Raw genomic sequence first — 22,382 nt, 5'->3', positions numbered from 1 at the left:
GCTCACTTATATTTTTTTGTTCGTGATTGTAAGTATCATATGACCTATTTACTTCCGTTATGAGCATTTGTGGTTTAGTTTTAATTCGAGACACTTAAGTACATCTACATGTATATACATTGTAACGAGATAAATAGCTTCTAAAAATTACTAGTCTGATAAGAAGTGTTAAAATTCATTGCATCTGAATATTGGAAGAGTTGGAAGAACTATGTTCATACAGTTTACAGCTTCGTTGTTTCCTGTCTTTTTAAACAGCATGGTAAGACATCATTAGTACATTTTGAATTTATTGATCAGCCATCGTAATAATCATTCAAACTTGATTTAAATTATATTTCGAAATCGCTACAAATTCAAAAATCATCATAGTGGATATCATGTATTCTCTTTTTGAAATTACCATTGGTTTTGTGTATTGTTACATTTACACAGACCTAACTAGAACTTTAATTAGATTTATTCATTATTTGTTTTATTTGATAAGAGAGCAGTTTTTGTCACATTCCTTTAATCCGTAGTGATGTAGTAACTTTTTTAGGCCAAACATGTGAGCACGTTTGGGTTCATAATTGCATTTTTTTTAGGGGGAGGGGGTTATTTATAGCTTCCTGTGAAGTGATGTCTCATTATAATAAAGGCTAACCAAAGTATTTGATGCATTTCTAGTATCATGTACTAGAAACATGACCCTCTGCTATATTATGTTCATCTCTTTATTAGTTTGTTTTCATCTATTTAGAACTGTTTATTCTTGACAGTGTTTTGTATGTATAGTATAGGGCATTTCTCTACAAACTATTAGATATAATTAGTAATTTCATCATAACCTCATTTACAGCTGCTTGTGCTCGGACAAGAAAGCAATGACCTGCCTGAAAGTGCTGCTAACTCAAGTAAGTTATATAGACTATCATGATATATAACTAGAGGCTCTAAAGAGCCTGTGTCGCTCACCTTGGTATATGTGCATATCAAACAAAGGACAAAGATGGATTCATGACAAAATTGTGTTTTGGTGATGGTGATGTGTTTGTAGATCTTACTTTACTGAACATTCTTGCTGCATACAATTATCTCTATCTATACTGAACTTGGCCCAGTAGTTACAGTGGAAAATATTTTGTAAACATTTACAAAAATTTACAAAATTTATGAAAAAATTGTAAAAAATTGACTATAAAGGGCAATAACTCCTTAAGGGGTCAATTGACAATTTTGGTCATGTTGACTTATTTGTAGACCTTACTTTGCTGTACATTATTGCTGTTTACAGTTTATCTCTATCTATAATAATATTCAAGATAATAACCAAAAACGACAAAATTTCATTAAAATTACCAATTCAGGGGCAGCACCCAAACAACGATTTGCCTGATTGGTCTGAAAATTTCAGGGCAGATAGATCTTGACCTGATAAACAATTTTACCCCATGTCAGATTTGCTCTAAATGCTTTGGTTTCAGAGATATGAGCCAAAAACTGCGTTTTACCCTATGTACTATTTTTTAGCCATGTCGGCCATCTTGGTTCGCGGGCGGGGTCATCGGACACATTTTTAAAACTATATACCCTAATGATGATTGTGGACAAGTTTGGTTAAATTTGTCTTAGTAGTTTCAGAGGAGAAGATTTTTGTAAAAGATTACAAAAATTTACGAAAAATGGTTAAGAATTGATTATAAAGGGCAATAACTCCTTAAGGGGTCAACTGACGGCCTTCAACAATGAACAAAACTCATACCGCAAAGCAAGCTATTAAAGTATTGAATTATTTATCTTACTTTACATTTATATAAACATATGGGGATGGGTGTAAATTATCCGACAAATTGCTCATGTTAAAAATATCATTGATAACGAGGTGAGTGGTTTAAAGAATAAAACTGAAAATACCAGTATAGTCACAGAAAGTTATAAGAAAAACGATACATGTATCACTCAGTCAAATATGCAAAGATTAAGCAGACAAGATCAAAACCTCAATAGAAAAATAAGAAGATGTGAAATAATTGCTACTAAGTCCACTTTCCACCAGAGACCAAATTTGTACATATAAGCACCAACATTTACTATATTGTTTGATCTGTGGCAAAACTGTTTTATGGCTGGTATTATACAACCACTATGCATCACATGGAATGAGAGCTGTTTTATCTCCGGATTGCGTCTAATAAAGGTTATTTTCCTTCTTAAAATTATATCTCTGTTTCAGCCGTTATATTCAGTGCTGCTGCCACGTCCTACTTCTAGAGTTGGCAGCTGCTCTTGTGACCATTTCCAATTTTATCAAACTGTGACTTCATACATTGATCACAATTAAAGCGCTGTCTGTGACTGTCATAGCAGAATGAAGGTCTTTTTTTCCATTTTATATTTGAAAACTTTTTGATTTCCTTTTCCCGATGTCCTATCGGAGAAAAAATTTACATCAGCTGATTAAAATCAACTTTACAGGCTTCTTGTTGATCCTAGTGTTAATGCCATTTTAATTTCTATAATTGCATTGTTGACTTTGTCTAAATTGTGCCTTCTTTCCATTTGCATTTACTTTGTCAGCTTGCCTTTGCTTTTTTCATGGCAAATTAAGACTTCCGTATCTTAAACATAATTAGTTTGTTAATACATGTTATACCAATACAACAACTACAAAAAGTACACATTGATGTTAAGTTGATTGTTTCTTCGAAAAGGTATGCTCATTATAACGTGTTTGAAACTGTGAACACATAGTTACAACAAACCTCGGAGGAAACATTTTTTATAGGAAATCGGTGTTATCAATTAGCAATTAGCTATAAAATTCTAAACTCTACATACTCTTCCAACTGAATGAGTTGGGAAAATCAGGTTTGACAGTACATCAAATAATCAAGGCTATGGAATTTCCTGTTATGTCCTGCAAAGTGAGTTGTGAAATGCTCACTTACATAAGGAACACGAGAGGTCATTTTCTTTAAAGGTATTGATTATCGTTCATCATTGCTCAACGTAACATTTCTATTGCTTTTTTCTTTTTACATTCCTTACAGGGATATGTCAAGGGTCAAACAGTGGTTTGGGTTTGAGTGGGAGCTCCCAGGATCAATATGACTTTTACAGACAAAGATACACAAATTGTAAATATGTAGATGGGAATTTGGAGATCACACATTTAGATGAAACCGGAAATTGGGATTTGTCTTTCCTTGAATCAATCGAGGAAGTCAGTGGATATGTATTAGTATCATCTGTTTTCTCTCAAAAGTTGTATTTACAGAACTTGCGTCTGATAAGAGGACGTCAACTTTTTCGAAACACGTTTAGCCTACTGGTATTTAGTAATAGTTACGCTGGATCTAGAACACAAGGATTGATGGAACTCGAATTTAGAAGTTTGCAAGGTATAATTTTATAAACTAAACTACTATTATTTTGTTTTCATTATTTTCTAGAATTTCTTTTTTCCCTGCGTTATTATTTTCAATATCAAGCTACTCAATTAAGATGGAAGTGGCTTAGTTTGTCAGTTGAGAGCGAACACATACATTACATTGGCAAAGGACACTTTTCGTGATTAGTTTTTACCAACAGAAATCACTAACTTTCAAATATTAAAACAAAATCGTGTGCCTTAATTGACTGAGTGTATTACAGTAACTGTTCCATTTATATTTCCATTCTACATTTAGAGTCAGAATAACTATAAAAATATATCATTATGCAAATCAAATAAAACAATCTACGAACTGGAAGTTATAATATAAATTCACGACTCGATACATTGTTTCAGACATATTGCTTTATTTCATTTATATATTAGAACTGAAGCCAGACGTCTTAAATTTTTTCCAGGTGTTCACTTATTAAACAATTGTTATCTCTTAGCTATATTATATTTGTTTTTGTTTTTGTGTGTTTTTTTTTTTGTCACAAACTAATTATGTTTATATGACAATAAAGATATTATACATCAGAAAACCGCAACCAAAATAAATTCATACATGGAAGAGAAAGTATGTTAAAGTTGATAATAAATGTATAAGAAACTAACAACGATCTGTAATCAACAGCAAATTCTCAAAACACCTAAAAAAAAAAAAAAAAAAAAAAAAACAGCACATAAAGTCTATAGTAATATAAAACATGTTTTCTTGTATTTTTCGAAACATTTTACTATTGAAACAACCTGATGCAAATTCATATTAGTTTTCTTTTCTTTTCTTTGTAGAAATTATGAATGGAACTGTTTATATTTCGATGAACAATCTTTTGTGTCATGCAACAACGATAAGATGGGAAGACATTAATCCTACTGTGACACAACATTTTCGCACGAGCATGGACAGTCCCGGTTATAAAAGACTTTGTAAGTGAATAATTTGAAAAAAAAATAGTTTGTAACCTTTCCTTGACAAAAAAAGTGAAAGCATATACGAAACGCTTAAATTCTGGATTTGCTTTAATCAGGAACACTCAAAGCCGAATATCAAAAAGCCAAAAATGTATATGAGCCGAAACAGTGGAAGACATAACTAACCAAAAAGCACATAAAGAAGTACTAACTTCTGAGCTGAATACACTCTAAAGGACTGATAGTCCACTAACAGAGGTATCGAGCCAGTGCTGTGAAAAATGAAAACAACACGTTATAAGTTTAATGAAAATGTTGATCATCAGGGCTTTGCTAATCTTGTAGGGATTTTTGTATTTAATGAATGACTAAAACGTTACATATTTTTCTATGTTTTCCATACCCATGTGGTAAGGAGCGAATTTTTGTATGTTTATTTAGATAATCACGTTTTGTGCGCAATCAAACTTGTAATATACACTTCCATGGCAGGAGGATATCGACAGACGAGACGGAATTATCCACCCTTCCAGATAAGCTGCTTACACATTTTGTCTTTATATGTTGGGTGTTTACTTATCTTTTGTTGTTACTTTCGATCGAAAGAAGATACTTAAACTAAAGTTGTAAGACCACCAAATCTTTGCTCAAATTAGCTTAATGTGTAGTATATTGGTATTGTGCTAACATTTGTTTCTCATTTTTGTTTCTTTTTGCAAGAAACGTGTGTTTCTCGTCGACTACTGTTTCTTTTTACGTTTTTAAAAACATTTCAAATCTCTCGTCATAACGATCAAAATGTAAAGTGAACAGCTCTGTCATAATATAACATGTATAAGTCAAAGAACTGTCATAGAACACGACAAAGAACTGTCATAACATACGCCACAGAACTGTCATAATATACCCCATAGAACTGTCATAATATACCCAATAGAACTGTAATAGTATACGCCATTAAACTGTTCTAAACGGTTTCATAAGAGTATTACCTTAAAACACATATTACTCGATTAGAAATTGTTTTACAGGTGGTGAGTGTGATGCAGCATGTTATAATGAGAATACAGGTTCTAGACATTGCTGGGGAGAAGGACCAGATATGTGTCAAATAAGTTAGTTATATATAATTCCTGCAGAAGCATATTCCTATTTATAAATAAGTAATGTAGAAATAAGAGCTACAGTAATGAAACAGTTATAAACATGTTCGACCAATCGTTTCATCTGTGTTTCACTGGTTTAGACGATGGACTTTTCCAAATGCATAATAAATAAAGATCATTTATATCACCTAGATCCACCCATTTTCTTGTTTAGTGATTTATACTTCTAGTTCAGTAGATTTTAGTAAAAGTTACACACAGCAAGGAAAAATTGTTAACAATATTTTCAGTTGAGCCCTAAAAACAGTTATCATTGACACTTGTTTCGGAGGTTGTCACTGTTAGCATTGACTACAATACATATTGTTAATATAACAATAATAAATCAATTAATATACTTTAAGTGCTAAAACTGCTAATGAAAACAATTCAAACAAGACGTTAGATTATTAGGAATATTTACAGTAATAATTTGGTGTTGTTTCTATTTCAATAATTCACGTGGTGAACATACATTGTTTTTTTAGTCATTAAGATTATAACACAATGTTGACTATTGTACCCCTATTTTGGCATGTTTACCAATTATGTCTGTTTGTTTTGTTCACACATCGTTGTCAATATAATGGAATTCTAAGACTATACGACTGTCATACAAGTGAGTTTCTCGTGTTTTCATATACGTGTTACTATCAATCTTCAACTTCATTTTAGCCTTATTCAAACATTAGGAAGAATGAAGATTTTATATATAAAAAAAGGCAAAAACGTATACCCAAAGTCGGTCGGGGAAAAGTGAGCGTTGCATATCGGAAATGTATTCCTTAATCTTAAATAATTGTCTATATTTCGTAACAAAATTTTGTATACATGTACTGATACAAATTGCGTTTCAATTTTGAACCACAATTTACATTTTTTGACATTTTTAGTAAACCATGGTCCTGCATGCAGTCAAACGTGTACAGATAGATGTTTTGGTACTGGTCAAAATCAGTGTTGTCATTCTGAATGTGCTGCTGGATGTAGTGGACCAAAGTCAACAGATTGTTATGTAAATCAGTTTTCATTATCTACTGTCCTACATATTACAAATTACAAAAGAGAATGAATTTGTGACAGTTGTACACTGTATAACGTAAATCCCGCGAAAATAAGGAAATGAAAAAACCAATAAAGTCGCAGAACAGTCCTTACAATTGAAATGTACAAAAGTGACAAACTAAGACAGGTTAAACCCGGCAACTTCTAGAATCGAATATATATACTCCATTATACTACTGATCGTATATAACAAGGGTTTCTAATTTCACATGAAACATAGTAAGTTAGCTCCAAATGATATCAATTTTGAGACAAACAAGTTATCACAATTTTACTTTTTAAGTACCTCATACAGGTAGATTCCAGCTTACCATAAAAACAATAAAAAAATGTTTCATACTAAGTTATCTTTCCAGAAGGAAAGGTGGGATTCAAAAGAAAAATATATCTCAATAAAATATACCTTAATAACTTGAAGACTCAAAAGCTGCCCAAAATTTCTAAGATAAAATCATCTTTCAAAATTAAATTCGGTAACGTAAATTCTTACTTATAACCTCAAAATTTTATGTCTACATCACCAATGATTGGTTTGAGTCAAATGTGCACAAAAACACTTTCTATGTCTGGGATCATGTTTGTTAACTACGAGTACTGTTTGCTCATGGTTCTTAACTTGATCGTTGCTGTAGAATTAAATTCACTGAAGAATTCCACAACAAACGGTGCATTAATACAAGCATACTGTTACTCTGTATGCGCTTTTGAGTCGAACTCAATTCAATTGACCAACTTCTAGAACTCTAGCCCAACCTCTTCCTTGTATCGATAGAACCACGATTCAAATTAAAATGTGTTTCCTGTGCATAATTAAATCAACAAATAAATTGTTTGAATCGTTAACTAACACATTAAGCACGTAGGGTTTTGTTTATGATAGCTTTATTTCAAACTTTAAAAACAACAACATTTATTTTATTAAATTTTGAATTGATTTCAATTCCATGTTTGAATAAAATTGATTATGGTAATGGGGAATATGTCAATGAGACAACAATCCGACCAAAGAGCCGAAGGTCACCTATGGGTCTTCAATGGAGCGATAAAATCCCGCATCCGGAGGTGGGCCTCAGCTGGCCCCTAAATAAAAATGCATAGTAGTTCAGTGAAAATGACTAATTAATACATGTTCTTCACCCATATGCTTTGCAATACTATAACAATATTTTGTTTTTACATTTCCATGCATTCGCTCAGATTCAACGCAACGTTTTACAGGAGTAAGGAAGAATGTCAAGTATTGTATTTGCAAGTCATGCATAACTCAAGTTGTGAAAAGTGAATACATGTGTTTAATATCATATGGTTGATCACATCATTTTTAGGCTTGCAAAAGTTTTGTAAACGATGGGAAATGTGTCAGTAGCTGTCCATCAGGTATGGTGTATAATCAGCAACACGAGCTAGATCTGCAAGAAAACGTAGATGGGAAATTAACGTATGGTATACTTTGTACGGCAAACTGTCCGCGTGAGTATCTGAAGGTCTCATATTCATAACACTTCATATAAAATGAAGACATCTTTGAGTACCGGTGTGTCAAAGAAGACATCGAGTTATCGTATTTATATATTTGAAGGAGAACATTTTCTTATCTGAATACAAAATATGTTTCAAACATTAAAAGTAAACTTCTTTGTTTTTTGCATTTTGATAATAGTTCAGTAACATGTAGAATACAACAAGCAAAGTATTGTTACAACGGTAAACCGTACTTAAACCTAGAGCTGTGAGAGACTACATAAATGATACTTCCACCTCGCACTTTGACTTAACTTGTTTTTGTGTGCATGTGATATACATGCTTTGATACGGACTATTATTATATTTTATACATAAAAAAATCAATGAATATGTTATTCCACGATAAATTTTATATTTGTATTTAAAGCACAATTGTTGAAAGATGCCGAACATAATACGTGTGTGCATAGTTGTCGACCAAACATGTATAACGTGGGTGGTACCTGTGTGGAATGTGATGGCCCTTGTCCAAAAAGTATGTATTATTAGTGCAATGGTATTTCACAAACTTATTCAAATAATTGATTGCTATGTGTTTTGAATGTGATAGCACCTGTCCTAAATATGCGTTTTCAGTACGATGGTGATTGTGTATTTATCAACACCTTTCGAAATTGTCAGTCGTCAAAACTCTCACACATCGTCACTGAGGAGTAACTTGTGTAGATGACACGTGATCTGGTGTACACATTTATAGACCTGACATCTTTGGTGAGATTTTTTTAATAATTAACTTTTTTTTTTAAATTAATTTAACCTGTGTTAAAAATTTAGGAAAACTGTTTTTTTTTAACGAACAAACCAAACTAGTATTACATATGAATTGGACCTTTGTAAAATATAAGGGAAAACAAACCCCTGAAAAAACTTGCAAATTTATTGTATACCAGGAACATATATATATATAGATATACTGTTTACAGTGTATATGAATAGTAATAAAAAGTAAAATCACAAAAAACTCGGAAGAAAATTCAAAAAGAAAAGTCCCTAATCAAATGGCAAAATCAAAAGCTCAAACACATCAAACGAATGAATAACAACTGTCATATTCCTGACTTGGTACAAGCATTTTCTTATGTAGAAAATAGTGGATTTAATCTGGTTTTATAGCTAGCTAAACCTCTCACTTGTATGATAATCGTATGAAATTCCATTATATTGACATCTTTGGTGAGTTTTTTTTAATAATTAACTTGTTTTTTAAAATTAATTTAACCTGTGTTAAAAATTTAGGAAAACTGTTTTTTTTTTTAACGAACAAACTAGTATTACATATGAATTGGACCTTTGTAAAATATAAGAGAAAACAAACCCCTGCAAAAACTTGCAAATTTATTGTATACCAGGAACATATATATATATATATAGATATACTGTTTACAGTGTATATGAATAGTAATAAAAAGTAAAATCACAAAAAACTCGGAGGAAAATTCAAAAAGAAAAGTCCCTAATCAAATGGCAAAATCAAAAGCTCAAACACATCAAACTAATGGATAACAACTGTCATATTCCTGACTTGGTACAAGCATTTTCTTATGTAGAAAATAGTGGATTTAACCTGGTTTTATAGCTAGCTAAGCTTCTCACTTGTATGATAATCGCATGAAATTCCATTATATTGACAACGATGTATGACCAAAACAAAGAGACATAATAGGTATAAAAGTCAAACATAGGGGTACAGATGTCAACATTGTGTTATTATCTTAATCACTATAAAAACAAACAAATATATAAACAAACACATTAACACAATGACGGGATGTATAAGAAAAGAACCACGTCGTATGTTAAAAAAAACCAAAAGGCATATAGACAAAGCATAATAGCAAAAACATGAAAGATAAGAGTACAAAAATTATCATAGAACAATGACGGGATGTATCAGTACAGAGCCACGTCATTGAAACAATAAAACACTAAAAAGCATATAGACAAAGCATATTAGCAAAAATGAAAAACCAGAATTCAAAATTATAGAACAATAACACAATGACGGGATGTATAAGTACAGAGCCATGTCAAATGGATACCACCAAAAACAGATTAAACAGTAAAAGTAATATTCATAAAGACAAATAAAAGAATACTATAACACATTATTAAGATGATAAACAACGTCAGTACCAAGAATCTATACTTCAAGACCATCGTGTCTTATTTATGAAGTTGATACCGAATAATTATCAACAAGATTTTGGTACCTTTCGATGACTTTTTTTAGAAAAAGGACGAGACGTTCTTTGAAATACTCCTGGTTCATTAACTTTCTGCTCAGACACTGGTGACGTTTTACAAAGTCTAATTAGTTGCTGCATGCTCTTGAATACCGAATAAGTTGGGAAATGTATATCCCAAATGCAGGTGAAGTTGATATATTGCTACTAAGGTGGGGGAAATTGATAATTTAAAATCGTCTCGTTGGTCATAGATTCTGGTACTGAGATGACCGTGTATGTCAAATTGAGGTATATGGCCAAAAATGAGGCGGAGGAAACCGTGTTTGTTGTTTCTTCAATAAAAGATGTTTGCTATTAATATTTGGTGTGATACTTGTACATGTTGAATAAACATGTTTGGTGAAATATAGGGTACTTTAAGTACTTTACAAGTATGATACCGTCCCCTATCACTCTTATGTACACCAACAAATATGGTTCAGTGTTTTTGTTATGATTTATAGATAAGGTCAAAAACACAACAAATCATTTTAAAATCAGTATTCGCTATCCGTAAGATATCGACACAATTTTGGTATCCTTGATTTTTTTATCAAGTTCAGTTACAAAACTCCTTTTCAATTTACAGAGCAGACGATCAATTAGGCATATCGTTTATTGACAAAGAATTATATTTTTTTGTTAATGTTAATGTTAAACGTTTGTAATAAGTTTTGAATTTTAGATACATTGGTCTCGAGGATCAATGAAGAGAAATCAAGTTCCAAAATGCACATCTATTTCTACTGTTGCTATTTCGACAATGATATATTTGTTCTGCCTTTAATTATTTTTTATAACCATTTTGGATTTTTTACTAAGTTTAAATCATTTCAAATTTAAGAATGTATTGTTCTAATGCAGAGCTCTGAATTCTTGACCGATTTTGGCTAAATGTTTTGACTATTTCGGTTTTATCAGCTATTTAATGTTCTTATAAATTTAGGCATGTGGCATAACTGAAGAGACATTAATTGTCATCAGTAAAATTGATAACGTTAATGATATTATTCGAAAGGTGTTATTTGTTGAAATGCTCACCAATATCGATACAATTAGTTCCGTTGAATGTACGGAATACCACCAGATCGATATAAATACGGTTAGTCTCCGATGATATTTTGAACAGATATATCATGTTATGGAGGGGTATTTGCGAAAAATACCAGTCAAGGGACGGTAAAATTTCCCAAGCCGCTAGGCGAGGGAAATTTGGTCCCAAGACTGGTATTTTTCGCAAATACCCCTCCATAATATGATTTATCTGTTTAATTACACCTAATAGATTTTGATTGAAACTGTCTGTACATGTGAAGGGAAATCGTAGTACCGCTGGAATTATACATGTACTTATATGCGTTAGTGCTGTCTTTTTGTAACGTCATGGTATCTATATGTGTAAACGTCATTGTTACTCCATCATTAAATAGTTCATTTGTATAGACTTTTTCCCCCTCTTTATATGTATAGTTCTGAGAGTTTTCGGTTCAACTCAATCAATAGTGCTTAACCATGTTGTCGGGATAAAGTGAGAAAGGGTCCAAATACTTTTGGCGGGAACAGGCTCGCGAGTGTAAAAAAGGAATATCCAAAATGGCAAATACCACGGTAGAGAGGGGAATTTGAGGCAAATTCACTGGCAGTGGTGAAAAAACAGGCAAATTCGTTTGAAATGAGAAAAAAATGTTTGAATATGCGAAAAATACACTGGCTAACAACCAATCAAAATCCGGCATTCTTATATAAGGTGTAATTACAAGCAAAATAGCTGGGATAACATTAAGATATTCCTGTATAAAAATTGCATGCATATAACATCTTGAAATGGTAGGAAACAAAGATCGTTTCTCCCTCCAGTAAAGTTCTAGTTTCTGATCTGCGATTTACTTAAAGTGTAGCTTGTTTCGGTTACCTAGCGAACCAGCTCTCTAAAAAAGAGCCTGAAGATACCAAGGGGCATTCAAAACTCAAAAATTAGAAAAATATTTGACAATGTCTTGCAAAAAGGACTAAAATACAAACAAATCCACGAGACTCTACATAGAAACTACAGATTGAGCAAAACCCACATAATCAATGATCTAGAATCTAAGTTACTCTGGAAGGGCAAGTAGATGTAACTCCATATTTGGCGCTCGTCTCCTACGTTGCTTTACTTTTTATCATTTCTAATTATTCAACATCGATCTTCACTCGAAAAAACGATATTTGTCCGAATGATTAGCTCGAACTTATCATTAATTTTTGAAATTAGTATGGGTAAAATTGAGAATGGAAATGGGGAATGTGTCAAAGAGACAACAACCCGACCATAGAACAGACAACAGCAGAAGGTCACCAACAGGTCTTCAATGTAGCGAGAAATTCCCGCACCCGGAGATGTTTGTATTTGTTTATTTTGCACATTATTTAGCCTTTTTGAACAAGGCATTTTATTTTTTGAAATAAGTTTAAATACATTTTACAAGAAAATTGCTGTCGTGTACTCATTCTGTTTTATTACAAAATAAAACTGATTTCTACTTCACAGCATGTATTGGTCTATCTGGTGCGGATTATATCACCGCAAACAACATCAAACAGTTTGAAAAGTGCACAGTGATAACTGGTAATCTAAGAATTTTAGAAGTTTCATTTAATGGGTAAGATTGTTATGGAACATACTATTCTCCAAATTCTATCACGTAATGGATAGGGGCATGTGGCCACATTTATAAAACTTTTCAAAACTTAATTATTTTTTAATACTAAGACTTGTTTACCCAAGGAATAGACGACCATAAAAGAATTTGGCAAAATTTTTGGGTCCTCAATACTTTTCAACTTCGTAGTTTTTTGGGCCTTTGAGCGTTTTTGATGCGAGCATTAATAATGTATCCATTGTGTATTTTGTAGACATAACTTGAAGCTGTGTATCATTAAAAGGTTAAGGTTATTTTCGACTCTTGTTTTTTTTTTAGTTTGGTTATATGATCGGAATCCTCCGGTTTTATCAATGTAGTGCCAAGAAAATATTTTGTCCGCTAACCCCTAGTTTTTCCAGTCAAATTTTCAAAAAGTTGTAACTCAAAAGAATATGAACATGTTATTTTTTCTACTTTGTTGATGCCGTTATGTATATACTACCTAATTAGAACACTCTTTAAAACAAACCCTTGTTATTTTGAAATACAGGAGCGAGTATCCCTAATCTATAACTTTAAATGGCTACTGGTTACTGCTTCGATTTTGTTAATCGTTTTCATTAGTATTTCTAAGTACCTAAAATTTGCATATTATCCGATGTCTGTTTAAACCAATGTCTTCCTACCTAAATTCTGGATACTTTTAAACATTTAAAATCAAAATCCCAGTTGTATTATTGAGTCATCGTTTTTTTTTCAGTTCCAGTGGAATAACATTTTAAAGGAAATAGAATGCATAATATGTCTTTTCGATTCGAATGAAACACGTTAACAAATACATTATTATATCGTTAATAAATAAACCATGGTATATTTTTTCTCAGAGATTTTCAATACTATATACCGGGTATAACAGTTGTCGATTTACAAGTCTTCAAGAATTTAAAGGAAGTAACGGGATACGTGCAGATACAATCAAATGACCCAGAGATGACAACAGTGTCTTTCCTGTCAAACCTAGAGGTTATCCATGGAAGGGAACTTGATGCGTAAGCTTTTGTCATATATCGTGATAATTGATATTCATTTACTGCATGTAAAACATTATACTTGATGTTGATAGTAATTGTTAATATGACGCATTGCTGAATTCATTTAACAAGTATATTTTATATAACACTTCTGCAAGTATAAAATCCTGAGTATACTTCGTTAATTATCGTCATATTAACAGTGTACTAAGTTATGAAAAGATTACTTATTTCACGTCGTCATGATCATTTACCAAGATATAAATTGTTACATATTGTACAAGAGTCCTAAAACAATATATATGGGTCAGTAAGTTTCATATGTGGTGAAAGCAAAGCTAGCCAATTCCGTATACTTTTTCTATATGAGTCATAGACTGACAGAGACTTAAATACTAGTAGTAACTAAAAAATCATGTCACACATAATGTCTCCAAATTGAAAATGTCAAAATATTCAAAGCCATTCAAAGCCTTTTGTACAGTAACATCACTGTTTCTTAATTTTTTTCCAGAACGCAAAGCTCTCTCAATATCATGTTTACTCAAATCAGAACGCTGGGTCTGACGTCACTAAGGCAGATAAAAAACGGACATGTGACCATAGCTTATAATCCCTTATACTGTAACGAATCAAACATCAATTTCCAATCAATGTTGGTTCAGAAATCAGTACAGAGAGTACGAATCATCCGCAATGAGAGCCCAGAAATTTGCAGTAAGTACAAGTACATTGTGACAGAAATATGTGTAGAAAGTAAGAACTATCAACAGTCAGACATGAGAGTGATGCAGTAAGTACAAATACATTATGACAGAAATCTGCGTAGAAAGTAAGAACTATCAACAGTCAGACATGAGAGTGATGCAGTAAGTACAAATACATTATGACAGAAATCTGCGTAGAAAGTAAGAACTATCAACAGTCAGACATGAGAGTGATGCAGTAAGTACAAATACATTATGACAGAAATATGAGTAGAAAGTAAAAACTATCAACAGTCAGACATGAGAATTATACAGTAAGTAAATTATATAGTGTCAGAAATGAATACAGACATACATAATTGTTTAGTAAGTGAACTTATATTGTGGAAGAAATCTTTTGAAGGAGTAGGAACTATCAGTAACCAGAAACCAACATGGTGTAGTACAATGTAAATACACATACCTTTTGTCAGGAATCTCTGTTGATAGTGAAATAGTAAAAATTATCAGCAACCAAAGAAAAGAATGGTGTTGTAAGTTTCAATACGTTTTTTCAGCATCTTTGCAGAGAAAGGAAACTATCAACAATCAGATACAAGAATGGTTTAGTTAATACACAAAAATAGTGTCAGGAATATGTGTTGAGAAAAAATATTTTCAACAACCGGAGGATATAATGGAGTAGTTTGTACAAACCCATTGTGCCAGGAATCTATGTTGCGTGTAGAAACTATGAGCAATCAAAGAAAATAATGGTGTGGTAAGTTCAAATCAATTGTGCCAGAATCTTTGCTGAGGGTAGGACCTATCAGCAGCCAGGAGCATGTTTTGTCCAGTAGGTACATCCACAATGTGTGAGGAATCTGTGAAGCAAGAAAGATCTATTAGCAACCGGATGGTGTAGTAAATAGAAATCCATTGTGTCAGAAATTTTTGCACACAGTTGCAATTTGATGCGAATGTCATACAAGTGAGAGGTTTAGCTAGCTATAAAACCAGGTTTATTCCACCATGTTTTACCAAGTCACGAGTATGACAGCTGTTATCCATTCGTTAGATGTGTTTGAGCTTTGATTTTGCCATTTGCTTAGGGACTTTCCGTTTAGAATCTTTCTCGGAGTTGTGGGATATTTTTGTTATTTTCCTTTTTTGGAGCTATCAGCAACCAGAGTCTGACTATTTTAGTAGGTACAAATACAATACCAATGCCGAATCATGCAATTATTTTCTGGACAAGTAAATTTTTAACCATTTGGCATTTGGATACAAAAACATATTTTGCCTTCATTTGCCGTTGTGTTCCTGTCATAGTGATATATTCCTTGCATATTCTTTTTCACAATTGGCAACAAATATGATATGCTAAATTTCAACGTATGTGTTATCAAGGACTTAGGATGTTAGGCTGGGTAATACATTGAATACACTGTATTTCTAAATGACTGAAACTTTCATCAATTCGAGGTCGATTCGTCACATTGATTGTTTAATTAACACACGGACGGAAGTATTTATTTACATACGTTTACAAGGATGCAGACTAAACTGTACAAGGTTCCTTAACAAGTCTCTGCTTCAGAATTACAACTATAATAGGTACTTTCATTGTTCGCATCCAAAAATGAAAATCATGCCATGTCTTTGGTTAATCATTCAATGATTAAAACGTTTTTTATCACATCTTTTTGGTGTACGCGTTTGAAATTTGAAAAATGCATTAAATTTCTTTATGGATAATCAAACGATGGTTGTTAAAAGGGAATGCGCAGTTTAAATGTTTTACAGAGATTATTCATAATACTCCTCTGCTTGACAGATCAGCAAAGCAGCATATACACTGCTGGAGCAATGGGGGAGGGTTACACCTCAATAACACATCATCTTATTTACAACACATTGCTACACAACATTTCTTTTTACAATAAGCATGTACTTCGTTTGGGTTTTTAAACCTTGGCATCGTGATTGATAAGTGAATTATTGGCGGGACGGAAGAAAATCAAAAATAACTATGTTAAAGAAACAACAATGATCAACGTGATCGCATTTTACGATAAAAAATATTCTTGTCGGATTGTTTCTGTTGGAAGACGGAAGGGAGGCAACAGCATAGATAAAAATGATATTAAAAGGACATAAAAAACCACAACATTAAATACCTTTCATACTAGTGGATATCGTCAAAAAAAATTAACAACAGTATTTTATTTTATATAAGGTAGAAAGAACAGGCAGGAGAAACTTACCTTGCCCATTGGAGAATAAAAGTATACTTCGCATGAATTCTATTTATCCTGTTTCATTGGCCTCTGTGTGTTTTTTATTTCTATGTATAAAATCAACTTGTTTTTTATTACAGATAATACGACGGTTCTCGAATGACTAGCGCTGTACAAGTTAACATCTGTATCATTTGCTGTCATATATAAATAAAAATTGATTCTTTATCAACAAATACATTTTATTATTTTTTGTATGGTATGCTATAATTTGAATAAATACTTTATGCATAAAGAAATTTACCAAGTTCTCAATCAAAAACCATAATGCTAAATACAAAGAGACAACACCATTGCTAAAATCAACGCAGAAAAATCTCAATAAAAATACATAAGTTATGATTGAGAAACATGAATCCCATTGTCACCATGGGATGATTGGTAGAAAGCTCATGCTCCTTAATTGTACGTATCGTGGTACATATTGCCAATAGCACTCCTGCTCCTTCGTTGTACATCTTGAGTTACTCATTGCCAAAAGCATTCATGGTAAAAGTCACATTCGGTACGGTCACAATTCAAGAAAGGTTGGCGGGATTATGTTAACGATGAGATGAACATATTTATAACACCGATATTCCATTACGGTCAACCAATATAAACATACATTTCCATAGAGCATGTGTATATGGGTCAATATGGTTAATTGATTTCTAATAGGCGGTAATGGTAACGTTTTCTTCAGTAGATCAGTCCATATCGTAAACTTGTATGTTTGAGACATTTTCAAATATGTGCATGTTTCGGGGTACGATGTGAGATTCATTTCTTCGTTAATTAGAATACCCCAAAAATCCTTTAGTGATGCGGCTAATGGAGATAAAAAATCCCTTTTTACACTAAAGGTTCTTTGAAAATTTAGTACTTTGCACACATTAAATAACTTCATAGTTTTTACACATTTATTCTTTGGTTCTCTCCTCTACAAAGGAACACAAACGGTAAAACGCAGTCACTTGTTAAAAAAAGAAACATTACCAATATCACCATATAGAGATTTTTTGTTTTCGCACAACTTTTGAGCTCCTCACATTGAGGCGCATTATAAATCTTGTCTTTATTTTAGTCGACTCCTCGGTGTGGTTTATTAATACTGTTGTTTAGATTATTGAATATTTCATAGTCGTTGCTCAGCCAAATGTCATGGTGTCCGTTAATTTTTCGAATGGATAACTGTTACATTACATCTAGGAGCCTTCGGTTTAGAATCTTCAAAAGCAATGCTATCATCTTCAAAAAATGAAATCAACGCGTTATATATTGCAAGTGTCTAAAGCACGTTTCTGGGTTAACCTTCATCAGGAACGCGGAATGCAAAGGATTTGAAAGCCACTGATGTAGGAGAACCGAAACAGTTGGAGAGCTATACGAACAAAAAAGAAATAAAAAAACGGTCAAATCCATTTAAGGTCAACTTTGCCTGTTGGAGTTGAACCTGCTGCGTAATTTCATGCCCTACTTTTATGAAACAACTATCGCAGTAAGGAAAGGACGACATGAATTCACAGCAACAGGTTTAATGTAGGTAGTGTGTGTTTATTTTCAGAATGTGCCGGATATTCTGTTAAGGTACTGTTTTTCTTGTTCGTGTTTTTGTTATACATGTCTATTGTTCCGTAATAATATAGTTAACTTCTTTCTAGTTTTAATTTGTATTTTGTGTAAATGTCTTTACTTGTTCTTCAATCAATGATAAACATTTAAAGAGGTTAGATTAAAATCTAGAACAAACATAGAAAAACCTGTTTTATTGTTAATTATTAATTGATGGCTTTTCTTTGTCAAATCTCTACCTATTTTACGTTATATTGATATTCGGTTAAATTGACAGACTTTTGTCAGCCTTGTTCATTTTAAGTCAGATCAGTTCAAACACTTTCAATACGTGTTGGTTAAGTTGAAAACTTCAATACTAATCCTACTGAACAAGACTTCAACAATCAATCTTAGACTAATGATCAACATGATAAAGGTGTTAAAGGAAATACACAACCGGTAGATCCGTTAAACGATAATGACGTAACGGTAATAGTATAAAATTTACCATTCACTGAAGCCGAGAATCTCACAGACAAAGTTCAAAAGCTAATAGACAGCTTCGGCGAAGTTTCTTTTCACATATCAATGATTGCACCAAAACACTTGACAACACGATGTCAAAACTAACCAAGTCTCGTTAAAATCAGTTTTCAAAGTCAGGATCAGAAAATACCTATACTCAGAAATAAACATAAGTTGAAAAATATTGGTTCTTAAAAACATGTTTACATCATGTCCTCTAAATCACGTATTGAACGATTAATCGAAAAAAATACACGCACGATTTTACGGGAATTACCACAAGGTTAATCGTACAGAGTTATCGCAAACGGAAAATTCTGAAAAAATCGAATAAATTGGTTGATTGGTTGCTGATACTGACAATACTGACTTGGAAACAAAGAGCGATTAGGGCAACACCCGGAACAATGGTAATATTAGAGTGGGACACTTAAATATATGCAGATGGACCCAAAATAATAAGGAATTACGTACAATTTTAGTAGAAGTGAATGCAGACATTTTTAGTATCTGTGAAACGCATTTGAAATCAATGCAATTAAAGATGATGGTTACACTTGGAAAGGATTAAAAAGACAATACATACATAGGAATGACCCAAAGGCATCAGGTGGTGTAGGACTCTTGATTAAAAACTGGATTTTTTACGCATATAAATATGAAACGTTTGACATAACTCGGGATGTCTTTATATGTGGTAAATTTCAGTATTTTTGTGTTACTTACCTCCTGAAAACTCAGTTTTCTGGAAGAGATTCAGAAGGATATTTTGCACATATCTTAACTGATATATACGAACAATGCGATACGGAAGATATTTTTCTTTGTGGCGATTTTAAATCAAGAATAGGATTACTGAAGGATTATTATGATTTTGATGAATTACTGTTTCGATTATCGCTAGATAAAACCGTTAACCAACATAGGAACACCTTCTTTTAATTTTTGAACGAATCGAAAATATGCGTCTTGAATGGAAACTTCGATCAAGACAAAGATAATTTCACATTCATTTCAGGGAGAGGAAAATCCGTTGTAGACTACATTTGTATCCCGCAAGATTATCTCGACCAGTGTATTTCGTTTGAAACAAACACAACTAGATATATTCATGATATTGCAGAAAAGGCAAATATGTTCAACTTCCTCGGTGAACGTAGCAAACTTCCGGATCATTCAGTCTTGGTAACATAATTTAAATCTATAAAACCACAATTGCAGACACTATTCCAGGCAGCCCTACTCCATCGATGAAGCGATTTAAATTGAAATTAATGCCAAATAATATGTTTTCTTCTGATATGTGTAAACTTGCATTACAAAATTATAAGTCACATTGAACAAACTAGAAAAACTCCAGTCTTAAACACCAGTGGATCCTCGAAAAAACGGCTAAAGGTGAAAAAGCTATTTTGGAACGATGAACTACAAACATTATGGAATAATATGCATTTAACAAAAAAGCAGTACTTGAAGTTCAATGGACGTACCAATGTGAAAAAATGAACTAATAACAAAGTTCCAGTTAGCGCAAAAAAACGTTGCCCGCTAGCTACGCCAGTATGAAAGGCAATATTAGCAAAGAATGTGCACTGACATTAAAACTATGACGACGAATAATACAAATGATTTTTTGATTAAATCAAACAGCTAGGGCCTCGTAGACATTCTTCTATTCCAATGGAAATATATGACAAAGATGGTGAGATTGTTAGTGATGAAAAAGTTGTTTTAGAAAAATGGAAAACAGATTTTCTAAATATATATAATATGGAGAATTCAGCGGACGATTTCGATGGTAACTATAGATGAAATTAAGCGACTTGTCTCGAAAACAAAAAACGGTAAATCGTGTGGAAATGACAATATCCCGAATGAAGTATTGAAGACAGAAAACGTTATCACCGTCCTACATTCTATCTTTCAACTAGTTTTCGACACAAGCATTGTACCATCATTATGGCATCAGGCAAATATCTGTCCGATACTTAAAGACAAATCATCAGATAAACGCATTCCACTACATTATAGAGGAATTAGTTTGTTGTCGTGTGTTTCAGTTGTACAGTAGATTTATTAACACTAGATTGTTTTCATATTTTGAGAATAATGATTCAATTTCTGAGGAACATACGGCTTTCGTAAAAATCGTTCGTGTGAGGATCATAAATTCACCCTTAACAGCAGAATAAAAAACAATACAAATGTTATTGCCACATTTATTGATCTAAAAAAGGCTTTTGATTTCGTAGATCGTGATATGTTGCTGTACAAACTGTTGCTGAACAATATTGATGGGAAAATATATAACTCTATTAAACGTTTATATGTGCAAACAACCGCAAGTATTCGATTCAACAATTAAATGTCCGATTGGTTTTTATGTAACTCTGGTGTAAAAAAAGGGTGATAATTAATCTCCGACATTTTTTTCTGTTTTTTTATTGATGATCTTGTAGATGAAATCAACGAACTTGGACTTGGTTTAAATATTGAAGAATATAAATTGTCTTTACTTCTATATGCGGACGATATTGTTTTGTTGACCGAGAATGAATATGATATGCAACAGATGCTAGATAAATTACATGATTGGTGCAAACAATGGAGAGTATTAATAAATAAAGACAAGTCAAAAGTTGTACATTTCAGAGCATCTCGTAGAAAACGGAGTGAATTTCAGTTCAGAATCGGAGGAAACATTTTGCAAATTACAGACAAATATAAATACCTTGGATTTATTTTCAACTAGAAAAATATTATACGTCAAATCTTGAAAATCATTCTACAGCTGGTGGAAGAACACTCGGAGCTATTCTATCGAAGATACACAGTTTAAAAGAAGTTGACATACAGACTTATGAAAGACTGTATTGTTCTTGTATTGTGCCTATACTTGACTACTGTTCTACAGTGTGGGGTTATGAAGACTTTAATTGTGTCGACAATGTTAAAAACAAGGTCATAAGATACTTTTTAGGAGTTCACAAGTTTGCTCCTAAGCTGACTATCAACGTAGATGTTGGATGGTTACCTTCAAATAAACGTCGCTGGTGTAATATGGTTAGGTACTGGAACCGACTGATGGATATGGACAATAGTAGACTTTGTAAAAATGTGTTCCTATGGGACTACGAACTATGTACGAATAATTGGTCTTCTAATGTAAAAACAATAATGTCTTTAGTTGGTACAGATGATAACTTTCAACAAATGCTAAAAATGTGATGTTAACAGTGTCAGAAACAATCGTATGGATATATGTGCAACAAATTGGAATACAGATTAATCTAACTTTCCGAAACTGCGTACATATAGAACCTTTAAATCATCATATTCAACAGAAACATATTTTGAACTCATTTTAAAACGTAGTGAATGATCGGTA

The 22,382-nt window shown here is 32.5% G+C and overlaps 2 protein-coding genes across 2 annotated transcripts in view; one reads left to right on the top strand and one right to left on the bottom strand.

Annotated features, from left to right (window-relative positions):
• The window catches only part of LOC127717580 (nuclear hormone receptor E75-like), a 233,400-nt gene that overhangs the window by 142,950 nt on the left and 68,068 nt on the right, over positions 1-22,382 (bottom strand). The gene's annotated exons all lie outside the window — the stretch shown is intronic.
• LOC127717579 (receptor tyrosine-protein kinase erbB-4-like) lies at positions 45-17,172 on the top strand. Its single transcript, XM_052223279.1, has 12 exons — positions 45-262; positions 842-896; positions 3,033-3,383; positions 4,211-4,348; positions 5,365-5,448; positions 6,372-6,493; positions 7,869-8,013; positions 8,435-8,542; positions 12,823-12,934; positions 13,801-13,965; positions 14,462-14,664; positions 17,014-17,172. Exons 1-12 carry the CDS (start codon positions 212-214, stop codon positions 17,034-17,036), a joined length of 1,557 nt encoding a protein of 518 aa, XP_052079239.1. The 5' UTR covers positions 45-211; the 3' UTR covers positions 17,037-17,172.

Source organism: Mytilus californianus, unplaced genomic scaffold, assembly GCF_021869535.1.
Source record: "Mytilus californianus isolate M0D057914Y unplaced genomic scaffold, xbMytCali1.0.p SCAF_10, whole genome shotgun sequence".
NCBI classification, from domain to species: Eukaryota; Metazoa; Mollusca; class Bivalvia; order Mytilida; family Mytilidae; genus Mytilus; species Mytilus californianus.
This window is presented reverse-complemented; position numbering and strand designations above follow the sequence as displayed.

Excerpts from the sequence above, each read along its gene's own strand:
- LOC127717579 (XM_052223279.1), top strand. The coding sequence starts at position 212 with ATGTTCATACAGTTTACAGCTTCGTTGTTTCCTGTCTTTTTAAACAGC. Across the intron at positions 5,449-6,371 it reads ACCAGATATGTGTCAAATAA|TAAACCATGGTCCTGCATGC; the intron begins GTTAGTTATATA and ends TGACATTTTTAG. Across the intron at positions 6,494-7,868 it reads CAAAGTCAACAGATTGTTAT|GCTTGCAAAAGTTTTGTAAA; the intron begins GTAAATCAGTTT and ends CATCATTTTTAG.